General features: G+C 38.9%; 1 protein-coding gene across 5 annotated transcripts in view; it reads left to right on the top strand.

Annotated features, from left to right (window-relative positions):
* ZNF652 (zinc finger protein 652) overlaps window positions 1-16,536 on the top strand; it is a 67,230-nt gene that overhangs the window by 36,533 nt on the left and 14,161 nt on the right. For 4 of the 5 annotated variants that reach the window (XM_044939086.2, XM_044939083.2, XM_044939082.2 and 1 more), the window contains 5 exons: window positions 5,237-5,333; window positions 8,723-9,890; window positions 13,070-13,217; window positions 13,558-13,673; window positions 14,152-14,296. In XM_044939086.2, coding sequence (XP_044795021.1) covers window positions 8,985-9,890; window positions 13,070-13,217; window positions 13,558-13,673; window positions 14,152-14,296 — 1,315 coding nt within the window. In that variant the 5' untranslated portion in view covers window positions 5,237-5,333; window positions 8,723-8,984. The remainder of the gene's footprint in view (window positions 1-5,236; window positions 5,334-8,722; window positions 9,891-13,069; window positions 13,218-13,557; window positions 13,674-14,151; window positions 14,297-16,536) is intronic. The other variant, XM_025280313.3, reaches the window with a different exon arrangement.

Here is a 16,536-nt window from a genome sequence, read left to right as displayed (position 1 = left end):
CACCTTCCCAACCCAGGAGTTGAACTCGCATCTCCTGCATTAGCAGGTAGATTCTTTACCACTGAGTCACCAGGGAAGCCCATTCTTTTTCATGGCTGAGTAATATTCCTGTGTGTGTGTGTGTGTGTGTGTGTGTGTGTGTGTGAGAACACACACTGTATCTTCTTTATCCATTCATATATCAATGCCTTGGGTTGCTTCCTTTTCTTGGCTATTGCAAATAATACTACAATGAACATAAGCATTTTCTTCAGATAATTACCCAGAGTAGAATTGCTAGATCAAAGGTGGTTCTATTTTTAATTTAATTTGAGGAATCACCATACTGTTTTTCATAGTGGCTGCTTTCACAGATTATTTTTAAGGAAAAAACAGGACATGGTAAGATATCACTTACTTTAGGCCTACTGAAAGTAGAACCTGCTGTATTTTATATATATATATAATATAAAGATTTTAGTGTGAACATGAGTCTTAAACTCAGTTTAGTCACTAAGTAGGGAATTAATTATTTCATAAAGAATGCATTCTTGTAAAGAACTCTTTAAAGTTGCCATTTGGATATTGTAAATTTTAATCTGTATTAATATAGTATTTAGAATAAAATTGTGTTTTCATTTTGTTTTTATCCTAATTCCTGGTATTTTCTTATTTTCCTACTTTAGTTTTTTTCTACTTCAATTTATTTACATATTTTAAATTTCTTCTATTTTGCTTAATTGTATATTTGTTTTACCATGTATATGTTGGGCTTCCCGGTTAGCTCAGCTGGTAAAGAATCCTCCTACAGTGCAGGAAGCTCTGGTTTGATTCCTGGGTTGGGAAGTTTCCCTGGAGAAGGGATAGGGCTTCCCACTCCAGTATTCTTGGGCTTCCCTGGTGGCTCAGATGGTAAAGAATCCACCTGCAATGTGGGAGACCTGGGTTCGATCCCTGGATTGGAAACATCCTCTGGAGGAGGCCATAGCAACCTACTCCAGTATTTTTGCCTGGAGAATGCCCATGGACAGAGGAGCCTGGCAGGCTACAGTCCATGGGATCTCAAAGAGTCAGTCACAACTGAGCAACTAAGCACAGCACACATATATATATATATATATATATATATATATATATATATATATATAAAAGACATACTTAAATATAGGTCTACCATTGTTTGTTATGATATAATTTGACCCCTAAAACATGACTCTAATTATATTAGTTCCTTCTTGGAAAACCTTTGCTCTATCTTGTCATCCATATTAACTACAAACTCTTCAGCCCAGGGTTTAAGGTTTGTCACTATATGGCATAACTCACCTATCTTGCCATCTCTCTGTTGCTCAAGCTCTGTATTCTAGTAAAACTAAACAACTTATACTGTCTCTTGTTCAGGAGTGTACCTCACTGTTAGCCCATTCTTATTTCCCTATACTACAAATTATTACTTCTGCCTTCATTTCTGCCATTCTGAAACCTGCCTGCCTTTCAGGTTTTCCTGAAATGTACTATCCTTCACAGAACTTTCCTGATTTTAGCACCTGAAAGCAACTTATCTTCCACACTTTCAGATTTCTACTTTTGAAATTCATATTAAACATATAGTTAGTGGTTTTAAATAATTACTTGACCATCCAAAGACTTTGAGATTAATTGTTATTTGATAAATGTGTCCCTAACATACTTTCCCAGTAAGAAAGAAATGAATAGCCTTAAGCAAAAGCAAGAAAGCTTTGACTAAAACATCAGACCCTTGCTATCACAAACCCATCTTATCCATTCTTCCTAATGGATTATTTTTCGAAAGAACTTTGCTGATACATATTTATCTCTCCCTCCTTTTTCCTTTCCATTTCTTGATGGTTTTAGTTTTGGCCTGAGCCTTGTAGGTAGTTGTATGCTTTAGAAACCTCTCCGTTTGGCAGGACCAGGGTCTGGCAGCACATGGGTGGTTTGAGCTTTGGAAACAGGTCAGGGGCCACAGCTCTGAAGGAAGTAGAGTAAGCAGAGGTACCAGATTGATATACCTTACAAGATTGCCTTTTCAACTTGAAAAGACTCATCCCAAATAGAATCTTTTTAACATACAAGGAGAATGCACAGGTACATATTTTAGTAGAAAAAAAAAGTTAAATTTGTTTAAATTAACTTAAAATTCTCAGGGAACAAAATTGTTTTCCTTTTAAAACTAAATTCAAATAAACACCCTTGAGGACTGCATAAACTTATTTTGTAGTCCACTTGGGGGGAAATGGCATTGAAAAAAGCACATTCTGGAGGCTGTACTTTACTATCTATATATATGCTGACATATTTTCTAACTTTTAAAAAAAAATTGTATTTTCTTCCCAATAGCTGGTCCAACTTATAGAGTAACAGGACTGACTGCTTCTCAGCTTGTGTACCCCTGACATACATACTACATTTCCCCCCAAGTTATATACATTAATTATAACAGAACACTAAAGAATGACCGACTTTATTTTGGAATTTATGTTATGACACTTTAGAAAATTATCTTTAAGAACTGATGGACTTATGTTGTTTTAATACTATAGAACAGCTTTAAATATCAGTGAAAGTTACTTCTCATTTGCCTCTTCTGTCTGTCTTTAATTTCTTACAGCTCAATATATTCACTTAGTCTTCTTAAAAACTAAGTTAAGATGATTTGTAATAGGTAAGTTAGAGCTCTTACTCTATAAGTAAGGATAGAACTCTATCCTCAGTTACACATGAAGAGTTGGATAATGGAACATGGAAGGTTTTAATTTCCCTAATGTGGTTTTGGTTTTTTAAAAGTTACTCAGTTGTGCCCTTATGAGATATTTTTAAGTTTTCTGGAAAGAAAATACAGGAAGATTATCATCAAAACTCAGACAAGGGAAAAGGTGCCAAAATCAAATGAAGAAAGTAAAATGTGAGCAGAAAGCCCATATGTATTTCGGAGTGAACCATTAGACTGCCTCTTATTTTGTAACAGTGTCATTTATTGATGTTTCTATGAGCTTTCCTGATTTTATTAGTAGTGAGATGTCACTTTCAGCTTCATATGGAAATCCATATATGTGTTGCTAATTTTAGTAGGTAGGTTGTATCCGACTCTTTTGCAACCCCATGGACTGTAGCCTGCCAGGCTTCTCTGTCCATGGGATTTCCCAGGCAAGAATACTGAAGTGGGTTGCCATTTCCTTCTCCAGGGCATCTTCCTGACCCAGGGATCTAACCTGTATCTCTTGTACTGCAGCCACCAGAGAAGCTCCCATATATGCGTACGTCGTTAAAAATAGAATAAAGCAAAAAAGAGGGGAGAGGTATTCCCTGGTGTCCAGTGGTTAAGATTTGGTGCTTTCACTGCCAGGGCCCAGGTTCATCCCTGCTCAGGAAGCTACGATTCCACAAGCCATGCAGCACCACCCCCACAAAAAAATAGAATAAAGCCCTTTAAGTCTAATTTTTTTTTTAAAAAAGGAAAAGTCTTATTTTCTAACTTATTAAGTAGAGAATTGATCTCATTATCTTTCTGATTTTTTAACTTTCACCTAGCAATTCTGTTTAGCTTAAGACTGAAACCATTGATGTATGTATATATATTCATAAAGAACTGCATTAGCTGTGTGTTACAGTAACAAACCATGTCCCAATCTGGTTCACTAAAGCAATGAAGGACTTTTTTTCTCACTTGGTGGCCATGATAGATCAGCAGGGGAGCTCTGCCTGTGTCACCAAGTGATCCAGGCTGATGGAACAACCAGCCACCTTTTTGTACTCTACTGGTCATCATGCTAAGAGGGAAATGAAGTCCAGAGGGTCTCTCATTAGCTCAGAAGTGACTCACATTGCTTATTTCACAACGTGATGGTCCCATGTAACTAGGCAGGGCCAGGAAACATATCATGCCTATGCCAGGCAGACAGCTGAAAATATTTGATTAATAGCACCATTCTTTTGGCCACCAGTTAGTTGATCTACTCTCTCACACAGGAAAAATATACTCACTTCCTCCCCAGGTAGGAAACCCTAAATTCCTATCCAATCATGGCATTAAGCTTGAAGTCCAGGATCTCTGAGCGGATATGCAAGGATGTGATCCTGGTGGTCTGTTCGTGAGGAGATGATGCATGGTCATCTCTACATAGGGCCCAAATGTTGCTCTTTTTGATGCATAGACTTAAGAAAAAAATTGACAAATGATTGGCTGCCCTCACAAACAATGTACAGTGGTGACTAGTGGCAGGATGATAAAAAAACAAAAACAAAAACTCCCATTTGAAAAGGGGAAGCACAGGAGACATACAGCAAATACGGCAGTCCCTCTGAGCAGTCATTGAAGGGACCCTTCTAGGGATGGTGAATGTTCTTGACAAGATCCCGAGTTTGGTCCTTAACTCAGTTGTCTGCTCTTTGTTTGCTCCCTGGCTTAATCTCCTTGATCCTCCTCCTTTTTTCCTGTTATGTTCCTTGGCTGTATTCCAAACGGACAATGAGGAATATTCCCCCTAAAGGGGATGAACAGCTTTTTTAATCCACTTCCTGCCATGGATGCTTGGGAACCCAAAGATCATTTTTTAGAAGTCTTGAGTACTTCCCTGGTGGTCCAGTGGTTAAGATTCCGCTTCCACTGAGGAGGGCATGGGTTTGATCCCCTGGTCAGGGAAATTCTACATGCCACATGATGTGGCCAAAAAGAAAAAGTCTTGAATAGTCACAGCCTCTCAAGTGTAGGCTGGTGGTTCTTTTATCAGTATAACCCTCAAAAACTTAGTTGGCTTTTTACTTGTTTCCAGTCAGCTCCATGTGCCCTAGCTACATCCATAATTCTTTCTAACCATACTTCATAGATTTGTTGTGTGGCTCTGCCTTATTGGTCTCATACTTCTTTCTTGACTTAATTTTGAGTACAGGTGTTTCTGCTATAATGCCATATATGCTTTCCTGAATTCTGCAAAATTGCGCACTAAAATAAACAGGGCTTATAGGAAACAATAGGATTGTGCCGACTCAAAATCTGTGGACCACTGTAGCCAGTGCACGAATACAAACAAAGTAATTCAAAACAGTAGCATATTAAATCTCCATCAGTTGGCTGAAGCTTTACAGACTCAGTCTCCCGAATGCTTGTTTCTTCCTCTGAGACTTTGGGGTCTTCAAGACATTCACTTACAATAGAAACTAATTTCATTATAGTAAAAATTTAATCTGTGGTGTGGTATATGATTCAGTAGTCAAAAACTTTCTTCTTTAAACACAGGAGGAGAAACATATATCCTCAGCTTCACCAGATATAAAGCGGAAAATGCAGTGGTTCATGGAGCAACTGAATCAGCCACGACTTGCATTAAAGAAAGGTACATAAGTAGGATGTTTAGCTTTTTTCTTAGTGTTTTCATATATCGCTAAGGCTTTCTTTTAAATTTGGGAAAGCTTTTGCCTGGTTACTTCCAACAAGAGAAAAATGCATATAAACCAACTTCTGTGTTATATTGACATCATTTCCTTATTTACTAATAGCATTTGAACTAATTCACATCAAAGCAACATGCTTAGTAACAAAACAGACTAAGAGGCTGTTTTGATGAGAGAACCCCTCTTTAGTCTTTTTTTAGAAAAGCTGTTTTATTCAGCAGTATCTTAATCAATTGGGAGGTTTTATCAGTGGTTGTAAAGGCCAAATCTTTGATTTGATTCTTGCCTTAAGACTGAACTCTGATCAGCATTTGTAGCTCAGAGACCTTCTCAGTTTTGGGTTAAGCACTTGATTCTTCTGACCCCACAAATCGCTGGAAACTGATTCTTTTCTGAATTCATCCAATAATTTGTTAAATACAGCCAGCAGTAACCAACACAATCTCTTAATGGTCCATTTTCCCACTAGAGCTATAAATTCTCAAGGCATATTAGCTCTCTTCACCACTGCACACTATGAACTGATATCCTTTTAGCCTCTGATAAGTTTTTCCTTACCTCCTTCTCCCTAGGTCCTTAGCCTTCACCATATACTTTAGGTTTTTTGATGAGACAGTACCACACTTCTGGATTCCACCTGTATCAGCTAGGAGAGACCCAGGTTATGCTGCAGTAATACATAAGATCTCAGTGGCTTTGAAAACATGTTCTCCCTCAAGTTAAATAAAATACAAAAGAATTTTAATGATTGCTGCACTGTGCATATCCTGTGGGTCATTCTGTTACCCAGGGTCCTAGGTTGATAGCAGCCATAGCAGTCATCACTTTGAGGGTTGCTGCTCGCTGTCACAGTGGGAGGAGAGGCCTGGAGGGTCTCACGTTGCTCGTCATGTGTCTCTTCTGCTCGACTGTACTGGCCGAAAGTAGTCCTGCGGCCCCACCCAACTCCTGGGGAGGGCCAGAGGCAGAAAGTGCAGGCCTGTCATGTGTCCAGAAGGCTGAGGGCCAGGATATTTGGGAAGAGCACATGAATGACTGACTGCCATAGAGGATATCCTTTCATTTATTTTCCTTCATGATTTTGTTCTGTTGCTATTTTTTTGCTGGTTAATTGAATTTTACTGTCCCTCTTCCCTTGCTTAATTTGAGATAATTAATGTGGGTCAGTTTTATTTACTGGTACTTGTAGTAGTTTACATTATTTCAGAAGTTTGGGCAATGCAAAATAAAGCTACTGTGATTTTCCTACTTAAAATACAAGGTATAAAACTGATTAAAAAGCAATATGGTTACAGGAAGAGTTGAGTTTAAATTATTTTGGAATGTCTTCTGTCATAGTAGAAGTAAAGCTTTGGAGTCAGGCCTGGGGTCAGATATTGCTTCTGTCATTTAACAGATATGTGATCTTAGACAAATTATTTAATCTCTCATAGGCATAATTTCCTTTTTTATAAATACAAAGAAATATATTTATATAAAGATGTCAAGTAAAGCACGGTGGCATTTATCGCTGCTCCTTTCTGAAATTTTACTAAAATGAAAGTAAAATACATTTTTTTAAGTTAATTAATGTATTTATTGGGCCATGCCACGCAGCTTATGGAATCTTAGTTCCCCAACCAGGGATTGAATCCGGGCCCTTGACAGTGAAAGCACTGCATCCTAACCACTGGACCACCAGGGAATTCCCTAGAATCATTGTTTAGAAAATGGAAGAGAGACAGTAGCAGAGGAATGATAGAAATAGTTGTGAATTACTTATTATGGTCATAATAATGTAAGCAATAAATACTTTACAAAAAAGTGACACAGCTATATTAGGAGGATGAAAGAGTTGAGAGCAATAAGGTAAGAAAACTATAGTGGGAGATAAGTGGTAGTGTCAAATTGGCGGGGGGGGAGTCAAGAAATAGAAATATCATCACAAGGATTTCCCTGGTGGTCTGATAGTTAAGACTCTACGTTTCTACTGTCAGGGGCCTGGTCTCAACCCCTGATGGGAGATCTGAGACTCTACATGCCATGTGGCACAGCCAAAAAAACGAAAAAGAAAAGAAATATAACCACATTGTTTAGAAATATAAAAGTAAATACAGGGGGAAAGGGAAGAGGAGCAGCTAAAAGAAACACTTTTGTCTCAGGTAAAGGACTCAGATGGGATGGAGTAGGCAGAGGATGGCTGCTTTTGTTATAAGCCTTGCAGTATATTTGATTTGTAAAACTGCGGACGCTTTTTTTATTAGTGATTACTTTGATGAAAGATTTAAAATAAGTTTAAAACTCACCCGCAAAGTTTTGTAATAGGTATTAAATAGAAATAACAAATAATGAGCACCTTTACCGTGTCTGTGCACACAGCAGCTATTCAGTAAGGACTAGTTTCCTTCCTTTTGTTCATTAGATGGGGTATTTGCCTGTAGTAATATTTATGTGACTCAGAAGTTAAGTGGTTGGCTAAGCAGCAATGTGAGGTACGTCACAAAGCAAATTATGCACCCTTCTCATCTTTTTTTTTTTTTTAATGGATGATTTTATTTTTCCTGGAACCGTATCAGCTTTATGGCTACTGTTTCTTAGAATTTAGACGTCTGTGCAGCTGACACATGAAAATCATCTGGTTATTGAGTGAATCTAGAGAGCTATGCATAGAACAAACTTAAAAATACCTAGCAACTTTGAAATTATTCTAATAAACCTGAAAACAATGATATCTATAACTAGATTATAAATTATTTAAGGCCAGGGATCTGTCTCTCTCTCTTCTATTGTTATGTCAGTTAGCTGCTTTATTTTTGGGGTCCACAGTGCCTAGACCACTACTTCCTTTGTTCCTTAAGCTCTCACTATGGTGGATGGTGGTGTCTGATGTTGAAAAGAGAGCCAGCCAGCGTGAGGTTCTTGTGTGTTTCATGGACCTCACATACTGTGTATCTAGACTGTAAACTTGTGGACATGGACCGTATATTCTTCCATGTCAGTATGTCCAGGAGAATGACTGCTATCCAAAAACAGATGTTCACTAAGCATCATTAAGTATGTAATGAATACCAGCTAAGTGCTGGTAGTCACTGTACTAAGCTCTAAGGATATCTCAGTGAGTGGGACAGATAATGACTCCTGCTGTCTTAGAATTTACATTCTAACAACATGTTTGTTGAATTCATGTAATGCAGTAAAATGATGGCCCACACTGAACCATTTGAGCAGGATAAAGAATTGTATATATAAAGAGTTTAATCATTTAAGGTATGTTTGTTGTATGATGTCAGTGCATGCTATAAGAAGGAAATAAGAGATATCTGATCTTTTTTCTCTTTGCTTTTCTTTGCAGATAGGATGCTCCAAGTCACTTGCAGCTCTCTGCAAAAGGAAAATCGCTAGTGCTCTGCTCTTGCCATAATACCAAACCTTTTGACTTATGCATTGGTGCTGCAACACACTGGAAGAATTGCACAGAGGTTCCAGGAATACCTTTTTTCCCCCCCGTTTGAGTGATTCTTCATGGATAGAAAAAGATTTGAGTCTAAATGATTATCCTGTTTTAAACCTATTCTCTATAGTCTGAACTGCTTAATAAATTAGGCCACTTACTAATGAGCCACACAGCCAGCTCTTGTCAGGAGCTGATTGAAAACCGTGCTGTGCACGGAGCAGGAATGGCACAAGAAGATAGCCGCCGTGGTCAAGTGCCATCTTCCTTTTATCATGGTGCCAACCAAGAACTCGACCTGTCCACCAAAGTGTACAAAAGGGAATCAGGAAGTCCTTATTCTGTGTTAGTGGACACCAAGATGAGCAAGCCACATCTCCATGAAACAGAGGAGCAGCCGTATTTCAGGGAGACAAGAGCAGTGTCTGACGTGCACGGTGTTAAAGAAGACCGAGAGAATTCTGATGACACAGAAGAGGAGGAGGAGGAGGAGGAAGTCTCCTACAAAAGGGAGCAGATCATAGTGGAGGTAAACCTTAATAATCAAACGTTAAATGTATCTAAAGGGGAAAAGGGTGTCTCTTCTCAGTCCAAAGAGACTCCTGTTCTTAAGACAAGCAGTGAGGAGGAAGAGGAAGAGAGTGAGGAAGAGGCCACGGATGACAGCAATGACTATGGAGAGAACGAAAGGCAGAAGAAAAAGGAGAAGACGGTGGAGAAGGTCAGCGTCACACAGAGGAGAACGAGGAGAGCTGCCTCTGTTGCCGCAGCTGCCGCTTCCCCTACTCCCAGGGCTACAAGAGGTCGTAGGAAGAGTGTAGAGCCACCTAAGCGTAAGAAGCGGGCCACAAAGGAGCCCAAAGCACCAGTCCAGAAAGCTAAGTGTGAAGAGAAAGAGACTCTGACCTGTGAGAAGTGCCCCAGGGTGTTTAATACTCGCTGGTACCTGGAGAAGCACATGAACGTTACTCATAGGCGCATGCAGATTTGTGATAAGTGTGGCAAGAAGTTTGTCCTGGAAAGTGAGCTGTCCCTTCACCAGCAAACAGACTGTGAAAAAAATATTCAGGTAGGTCTTATCACCAAGAGGGCAAACTTTCCAGGATAGAACCTGGCTGTTTCAGACTCACCTGGTATCTGCCCAAGAAAATAAATACAGTAGAGGCTGAAGGGACAGTTTTCACCAATTTATCTTTTTTTTTTTTTAAGCCCCTGCTTTGGTATTTTGAAAACCAGGCTTAACATTTTCTTTCAAAAGCATAAGTTTAACTGACGCTGGACTAGTGGGAACCCAGGTCCATTGGAAAAGGGAATCTGTTATAGGTGATTGACAAGGAGGTATAGTCAACACTGACTTGGCACTGAGATTTACTCTTGTAAGACACGTAATATAGTTCATTCTGGTGTCTTCACTGTCAAGGTGGGAGATACCAAGTAAAAGTCAGGAGTAGAGAGAGGTCCTTTTCTAAGGATTTGATTTTCTAAGGTTTGAAAGGATGCCAGGTTCTAGTGCAGCTGTTGGGGACAAAACCCATAATGACTCAGACTGGTGGAAATGGAAGATCTCCAGGAGTGAGTTTGCTTCTAAACCAGTGGAGAGATGACAGCACTAAATTTGTCAAGAGGCTAAGCTCATGGGAATATGCAAACTTTAAAGGAGGCTGAGCTGATTGAAAATATTGCCTACCTGGTGGTAGGCTTATATAATGCTGCTGTGTAGTACTAAAGTAACAAAACACGGTATTCAAACCAGGTTGGTGTCTTGAAAGGACTACATTGTGATAGGTTAAGAGGTGTGCTAATTATGTTGTGTAAACTATATTATGTTGAGCTGTGTTGGTTTGCACATGTAAGTGCATATTTATGAATATTCATTCATAAAAGGTAAGTCTATTAATGTCTCTAAAAGATATGTAAAATAGAAATTTCTTGTACCATACTTAAGCTGAACTGCTTGTAGAAGATGAAACCATTTGGTTTCAGTGTGTTTCTTGGAGTAGTCCTGATTTGGAATGTTCCTTATTTTTCATTTTTATTTCTTGTTTTTAATCAACAACTGAAATCATTACTTTAAAGAGATTTTTAAAAAATATAAATTAGGGGCTTCCCCACTGGCTCAGTAGTAGAGAATCTGCCTGCCAATGCAGGAGACATGGGTTTGATCCCTGGTCCAGGAAGATCCCACGTGCCAGAGCTAATCCCGTGTGCCACAACTATTGAGCCTGTGCTCTAGCGCCCCAGAGTCACAACTGTTAAGCCCATGTGCTGCAACTGCTGAAACCCTTGTGCCCTAGAGCCCGTGCTTTGCAACAAGAGAAGCCACCATAGTGAGAAGCCTGAGCACTGACTGCGACTAGAGAGCAGCCCCCGCTCTCCACAGCTGGAGAAAAGCCCACGCAGCAACAAAGACCGGCACTGCCAAAAATAAATAAATTATAAATAAATATATATATAAATTACATTTGCTATAAATTCACTGCGTTTTGATCCATCAGTTGTGACTTGACCTCTGACGTACTTGGTAAATAAAAGAAGACTGAATCGTGGCGCCTGTCAACTCAGTAACTGCTGGTGCCGGGCTTGGTTCTCAATTGGTTGCGGCAGTTCAGGCCAGAGGGAGTGCGATGCGGTGCTGCACCCTAGGGGTCAGACTTAGCTCTGTAATGATCCGTTGCTGAAAAGGTGTCTCTTGATCTTGATCTTTGTGTAGTTGCTTTTTGGTTTTTTTTTCTTTTACCTTTGCTTCATTAAGTACAGGAGGGGCTTTCTTGGTAGCTCTGCTGGTTAAAAATTGGCATGCCAGTGCCTGCCAGTGCAGGAGATGCGGATTCAATCCCTGGGTCAGGAAGGTCCTCTAGAGGAGGAAATGGCAACCCACTCCAGTATTCTTGACTGGGAAATCCCGTGGACAGAGGAGCCTGGCAGGCTGCAGTCCACGGGGTCCCAAAGAGTCAGACACAACTTAGTGACTAAACAACAAGAAGAAATGCAGAAAAGAAAACATTTAATAAATCCTTTTTTTGTGTGACTGTATTCACTGTTCCTCACCGTAATTTCATTTAAACTTATAATTTAAGTTTTGTGGATTCTGCTGAATGAACTCTTTTTGCATTTCTAATCCTGATGACCTAATAACAAGTAAAAATTAAAACTGTGCTCTACAGAATGAATGGCTTATAGGGTTTGTCTGTCCTTTCCTCCAGCGGTATCCAGCCAGAGGCTTATCTCTGTGACTCTTCTTGGTCCTCATTTCCTGAAGTGACAGTGTGTTCAGAGATCTTTATTAAATTTTGCAGCAAGTAACAAGTTTTTCCCTTATGTATTACAGAGTCTGATAGTTACCTAGAACGTCCTAATACTGTTTTTAACCAGAAATATTTTATTTTGATACATGTTATGATATCCTAGACTAGTAATGATGCATAATAGAGGGCAGTAGGTGGATTGCCTGTGTCTCCTACAGATGCCTGTGCGAGATCTGGATCTGAGCTCCTCAGGAAAAGGGAGGATACCAGCAGCTGAGGGGTTATGTTAAATTCTGCCAGAGGGAAATGTTTAATAGAGAAAATTAGGAAAATATAGTAAAATATCAGTAGTTTGTATTAATGAAGACTCTGAATATGTTCGCTAAGCTACAAAAATATTGTTATTCTTCTGTAGATCTATAACCATTCACGTATGCTTTGTTTTATCTTGCTTTTATGTTAATTTAAAATTAGTTTGTATTCTCTGGTAAACACATATTAACTACATAGTAACCCATGTGTAGGAAACAGCTGCTTACGGTAATCCATATTTAAAAAAAAATAAAACGTGAAGGTTCTTTTCAAAGGTACAATACTAATTTGATAAAAGCAGTCAATTCTTTGATATTAGTGGAACTTTGTATTTCTTTTTGTCTTACTTTTTGCCATTGTTTTCATACTCCCAAAGTGTCTCTAAAAAAATTCATCTTAGGAAATGGAACATAAAGATGTTGGTTTTGAAATCTGGACTTCATGAAAGAATAGCATTGGTTTGGATTCTGGTCTGTGCCACAAATCTAAAACACACCCACTTCATGAGACTTCCCTGGCAGTCCGGTGGTTAGGACTCTGCACTTTTACGCTGTGTCCTGGGTTCAGTCCTTGGTCGAGGGAACTAAGATACTGCAACCCATTCAACTTGGCCAATTTCAGCTGCTGGTCCACAGGTGAGGCTCTCTGGAAATCCCTATAAATAAAGATTATTTCTGTTTATCCTGCTCAGTGTGTTTCCTGTAATAAATCGTTCAAGAAACTCTGGTCCCTTCATGAACATATCAAGATTGTCCATGGATATGCAGAAAAGAAATTTTCCTGTGAAATTTGTGAGAAGAAATTCTATACCATGGCTCATGTACGGAAACATATGGTTGGTAAGTTGCTTTTCTCTAACACCTATAATTTTCCCTTGTTCTTTGGTGTGTCTTATGCTTCGAAGTGGGCAGCATATGAGACACGGCCTTATTTGAATCAGTTTTGACTTGTTGAAAACCAAATGCAACATGTCTTCAGTAAGCATCATCAGACTGGATGGTAGAGTCTTCCACACCCAGGGAAGCGCGCTTTCTTTTCAACATTGTTATTCTTTCACCTTTGCTGTTACAGCCTCACAGATTAGAGTGTAGTAAATTAAGATGTCCTTACAGTAGAACATATCTCTTTTCCATTTTGAGCCTTTTGGTGAACTGATTCTAAGTGCATTCTGTGTTGCAGCACACACAAAAGATATGCCATTTACCTGTGAAACCTGTGGAAAGTCATTCAAACGCAGCATGTCACTCAAGGTGCACTCCCTGCAGCACTCTGGAGAGAAGCCCTTCAGATGCGAGGTAAGGCCTGGGCTGCCCCCAAGGCCCTGGTGTGGGGGCTGGCTTGTGTGTGTGTACGTGGTGAGCAGGGGAAGAGAGGCATGCATTGTGCAAGGCACAGGCTGCGTTTTCACAGAAGCATCAGACCCATGTGCTGAGTGCTGCGTGTTGTTAGCTCACTGCTGGGTAAAGGGCAGTCATTTTTAACACAGCGTTGATTTTCTTAGATTAGGTTAAAGTTGGGACTAACACGTGGTGAATTATTTTACTTTTCTCACTAATTCAGAGAAGTTGGATATACTTCAGTGATAATTATTTAAGAAATGTTCCCTTTTATTAATAATTCAGCTGGGGAAATACAGCAGACAGAGCCAAACAGTTGACACAAGCAGGTTCTATTTTGAGTGTGAAAAATAAAGCTAATCTCAGACTATATAGGGTTGGTGCAAGTAAAGCTGCTCTGCCTGGCACTCAGAAGTCTCCACTGTGTCCAATGCAGAACTGTGATGAAAGGTTTCAGTACAAGTACCAGCTCCGCTCCCACATGAGCATCCACATCGGGCACAAACAGTTCATGTGCCAGTGGTGCGGCAAGGACTTCAACATGAAGCAGTACTTCGACGAGCACATGAAAACACACACTGGTAAGGAATTCTTGAGAAAGGTACAGATGTGTCTCGAGTGCTTATTGATGATCACCTGTGAGTCTGTTTACTTAAAATTCTAAACCACAAGCCTGCATCCTAAGTGCAAATGCCTTTACATAAATCTGATATTGAACAATGCAAATTTATAATATTGAAAAATTAAGCTTTTATCAATTTATTTTATTTCAAAAAGTATTGTTAGTGCCTTTTAACTGTGAGTTCCTTCAGTGTGATGGACTCTTTATTTGGGGCACAGGATCTCCTGAAATTGTATGAAACTTATTTTGTGTATGTGTATATGTTATTTTTCTGAGGAAAGGATTCTAGGTCTTTAAAAAATGGAGGCTATTGACTACTTTTAGCAGAAAACCCTCTCAGTATTCTTAAAGTTTGATTGGAATTGATTTACCAAAATTCACTACTTTTCATGAGCATAACCATCAACTGAGGTTAAATAATGTTTTAACTGCTTTATGTTTTCAGGGGTATGTGCTTCATAGCATAGAATTGTCTTGTAAGCATTTGATCACCCAGCCTTCAGAGAGCTGGTTAGAATAACAGCCCAGTGTAAACACTGGGGCACTGTATCTCCATCTCATCTTGATGCTCTGGAATTAGATGTCTTTGCACAAACTGAACAGTATGAAACATTTTTCAAGCTTTTAAATAAAATCTAATCACAGAATTCTATGTTTTATTAGTCTGCAAAGTAGCAGAGCTAGAAAGAACCACAAGAGATTATCTTGCTTAGCCTGCTTATGAGTGGTGAGGAAATTCTGCCCATGTCTGGGTCTCTGTAGTTCCCATTTCTATATTTAAAGTCCAAGGAAGAATGCTTGCCTGATGGGCTTCTTTCCCCTTCAGAGCAGAGCACCTCAGATTTTAAGGAATAAGCTAGAGGAAGCGTCATGAGAGAAGTTTAAGTAAATTACATTTCAAAAGGTAATGCTAACTTTGAAGCCTAAGCAGATAGCAGTATATATCAGAGTATTTAATAGATTCTCCCCTTAAAGTCTGGTGGTTCTTAGATAGACTCTATCCAAGAGTCTATCCTAAAACTGAGTCAGTTTTAGGGCACAGCTTTTGTTAATTCAGCAGGAAACTATTCAGCAGAAAATAAGTCTGTTTGATGGCAGAAGCTGCTTCACACTCACAAACAGTGCCTGGCACATGGTAGACGCCCAGTCAGTGTCTGCTGCAAGCCTGGAAGGGTCCACCGTGTGAGCCCCTGCCTCTGCGCTCACCTCTTCCCTGCCTGTCTCCCTGTGCTGCTTCCTCCCTGGACTTTCTCCCCCTCTTCTCCTCTTGTGTTTCTCCCTCTTTGTTCTTTCTCCTTTGTCCTTCTTTCTGTTTTCAGGCCCTTAAATGCCCAGAGTATGAAACTGAAGTGTACATTTCATGATTAATGTATTTGTTGAATAAAAACAAAGTTTTATATATTTAACATATTCTTCTTTGACCAAATAGGCAACCTGAACATTTCCTATTTCTTCTAAAGGAATATAGCCACCTATATTCACTTAAATGTTTATTCTTCTCATTAAAAGCAGTAGTACATACTTACGAAAGTATATTAGAAAATATGAAAAATGCAATGCTCTATAATCTTATCAGTGAAAGATCACTACTGTTAACATTTTAGCATATATATTTTTTAAATTCTGTGATTTCTTAATATATATACAGACACTGTGAAAAACTGTTTTTATATATATATATATATATATATATATATAGTAATAAAACCAAAGTTGGGTCTTTATGCTCTATTATAACCTACTTTTATTTTACTGTATTATGTCATTAACAGTAATATCATTTTAATGGTTGTGTAATAGTCTTATAAATTTGTTGTAATAATAGCCATTATTTATTATGCACATATATGCCAAGTATTATCTTAAGCACTCTGCATACATTATCTCATTTAATTAATATAACCTTTACCACAGTCCTGTTAAGGACATTATCTCTATTTTATTTAACCAGTCCCCCATTGGACATTTAGATTTTTCCAAGTTTTCTACTGTTATAAGTATTAATAGTACTGTGACAAACAACTTTCTGGCTAACACATCCATGATTATTTTCTTAGATAAATTCCTGGAAATGGGATTATTAGGGCAAAGGGATGTGTGTATTTTTAAGAATTGGTGGTATGTATTGCCAAATAGCTGTCCATATACACTCTTAGCAGCTGTGCATGAAAACACTCATTTTCCCAACCCTGTCCAATG

The sequence above is a fragment of the Bubalus bubalis genome, chromosome 3 (genome assembly GCF_019923935.1).
Source record: "Bubalus bubalis isolate 160015118507 breed Murrah chromosome 3, NDDB_SH_1, whole genome shotgun sequence".
NCBI classification, from domain to species: domain Eukaryota; kingdom Metazoa; phylum Chordata; class Mammalia; order Artiodactyla; family Bovidae; genus Bubalus; species Bubalus bubalis.
This window is presented reverse-complemented; position numbering and strand designations above follow the sequence as displayed.